The sequence below is a fragment of the Rosa rugosa genome, chromosome 6, assembly GCF_958449725.1.
Source record: "Rosa rugosa chromosome 6, drRosRugo1.1, whole genome shotgun sequence".
In the NCBI taxonomy this organism is placed as follows: Eukaryota; Viridiplantae; Streptophyta; class Magnoliopsida; order Rosales; family Rosaceae; genus Rosa; species Rosa rugosa.
In genome coordinates this window covers 1,984,034-1,986,854 of record NC_084825.1, presented here as the reverse complement: position 1 = coordinate 1,986,854, position 2,821 = coordinate 1,984,034, and the positions used below count along the sequence as shown (strand labels likewise).

The 2,821-nt window shown below is 34.7% G+C and overlaps 1 protein-coding gene across 1 annotated transcript; it reads right to left on the bottom strand.

The window, feature by feature from the left end:
• Positions 1–2,148: 2,148 nt before the first annotated feature.
• On the bottom strand, positions 2,149–2,577 carry LOC133714540 (RING-H2 finger protein ATL70-like). The gene has a single exon (XM_062140677.1). It carries the CDS (start codon positions 2,575–2,577, stop codon positions 2,149–2,151), a length of 429 nt encoding a protein of 142 aa, XP_061996661.1.
• Positions 2,578–2,821: the final 244 nt, after the last annotated feature.

The window sequence follows — 2,821 nt, the reverse complement described above, 5'->3', positions numbered from 1 at the left end:
CCATGGGGGCAAGAGTGAAACTCTTTGATCCTCTTTTAAAAAAGGGTAGTGCTATTCACACACTTTTTTTCTCTATTCACACACCCCCTCTATTTTTCTATTACTTTAATTCAATTTTCTTAAAAATTACCCTAATTACCCTTACTTATAATTATGTTTCTTTTTCTTTTTTCTATTTGACAAGTCAATCATTCTCAAATCCTAAACCCTTATTTTCCAGCAAACACAGAGGACTTTAAAACTCTTTTTGATTCTCTCTTTTCTTTTTCATCAAAAACTTCTCTAGCATAGTCATTCTATCTCTCTATTATGATGCTTTGAAGTTTAATCATGATAGAACAAGAAACTTTAGACCCATCTTTTGAGAAAATTTTACATTTGATTTGCAATGGAGTCATGGAAAAAAAATATGAATTCAGTGATCATTCGAGCCCATTTGAATCCATTATTCCTGGTAAGATTCTAACTAAAATTATTTGGTATATTCGAATCCATTGAGCAACTATAGAACTTTACAACAACCTAATAATGATGGCCTTATGATTATAAACATAATTTGTTCTACTATATTATGCTAGTAGAACATAATTTTTTTCCGACATGAAGATTGCAACTCATTGCATTCAATATTATGTAGAGCATCTCCAAATTTTGTGTACATTATCAGCTGCAATGTGGAAGCTTGTGGCTGAAGTGGATAAAACACTAATTCCATTTTTTTTTTCCGATTTGAGGTTGATGCACCTGGATTAAGAGTCATAAACAAATAAGCACTGAGTTTGACACTTTTCAAAGTATGAGAACAAACTTTACAATTTGGATTCAGTTGGGTGAAGGTGATTACCTGGGAAGCATATTCTTTGTCTAATAATACAGGTCCTTCTACTTAATAAACGTATTATTTTTCCTTCATTTATAGGTTAAAAAAAATTGAATTATTGTATAATGATGTTTAATTCATGATTGAATTGCCAAATAGAAAAAAGAAACAGATTTACAAGGGAGGGTAGTTAGGGTAATTTATAAAAAATATTGAATTAAAGTAATAGAAAATTAAAAGGGGTGTGTGAATAGAGAAAAAGGGTGTGTAAATAGCACCACCCTTCCTTTAAATAGCAACTCAATATGAATTCCACATACTTACTTTTTTTCATAAATATCATTCATAACAGATACGTAATGTTCAGATCTTTTTCAAAAATAGAGTTGGGTTTTGTCATCTTAAACCAATGAATGTGTTCATGTAAATTTGAAAAGTAAACATAATAACTAAACCTAATAGGGGCTGTTAGTTTAACTAACCCAATGATATATATGGTTATAAATCCCCCAAGCAACGCCGAGGACAGAGACGCCGATAGCAATGGCGATACCGATAGCGGAGAAAATGTAGGGGAGATCTGGACGAGGGCGCGGGCCTACAAACTTGAGTAACGCACCATTATGATGCCCCTGACACGTTTGGAAACCTAATACTTCTTCCTCTTTGTAGTGGGTAAAATCGAAAGGGAGAGTCTTAAAGGAAATGAAAAAATCCAAAATTCAAAATCTATGACCCAAACCCAATGGGTGGACACAAATATTAAAAAACAGTGAAAATTGTTCTGACCCAGTAACCCAACGGTTGAACTTGCTCTTATTTGCACATAGCTAGAATGACCCAACATTTGTGATTTGATTTTCACGATGTTAAACTTTTTAATGGAAAACACATGGGTATTTGAATTTTAGAAAACAGTTTCAGTGCTGAGAAGTGATAAAATATTTTTTATTTCTCTTTCTATAAGGCATAGCTAGCTTGAAAAGACATAGCTTTTGAGGTACTCATAATGATGTTTGCAGTTGAAACCATCTCGATACAGCTAGAATATTAACATTTATACAAAGATACAACTCCTCAGTATCTAAATTTCAATCTTGTTGCTTTGGCAAAGTTAGTTGTGAAAAAATGTACATCAATTATTGGCCATTGGTACCCCATATTCATTCATGATATATGCATCAAATTTACAATAGATCAATCCAAGTATCAAGAACAAGAGATATGGAATTTGTTCCATCATTGCCTTGATAGCCGATCGATGCACATCAGATACATGTGTATTGAATCCTAGTGAATGAACAAAAAAAAAAAAAAAAAAAGAATTACTAGACCTCTTCTACAGAACCAACAGAAGTCAATGGATCAAGAAGTGAGTTCCTGCAAACTGGGCATGTGGGGTGAAGCAGCAACCATTTGTCCACGCACACTTGGTGAAAGAAATGGCCACAATTAGGGACAGATCTCAATACATCATTGTCTTCAAAATCAGCCAAGCATATGCTGCAACAAGAAGGAGGAGTACAGGAGATTGAATCAAACATGTGCAGCTTGGCTTCTGAGTAAAGCAGCTTCGGATATGCACATATTGTAGCTTCATCAAGGCCTTGTTCAATTGTTGCAGATGACTCACCATGATCTGACGGATCGACCAGGGCTTGCCGGCGATGGCAGTAAGAAATTACAATGATCAGTATGATTATGGCAAGAACACCAATGAAGACTCCACCAGCATCATATAGTTCATCCCGATCCATTTTCTTGGCTGATGCACAACCATGCAAGAAAAGGGTCTATTCTTTTTCATTTTTCTTCGACTGATTGTTGGGATAGAAAACGAAATGTTATTATGTATGAGATGGGAGGGCGGCGATTTGTAGATGATTACTTTTGTTTCGGTTTTGGAGCTATACCATCTGTATCTGGTGAATGAACTCAGTTGGTATCTGGGGTCAGTTCCAGTTGTGGAGTTTCTATCTGTCATAGTTTAACATTATCTAT

Bases quoted from the DNA above. Each gene is read 5' to 3' on its own strand.
- LOC133714540 (XM_062140677.1), bottom strand. From the start codon at position 2,577: ATGGATCGGGATGAACTATATGATGCTGGTGGAGTCTTCATTGGTGTT.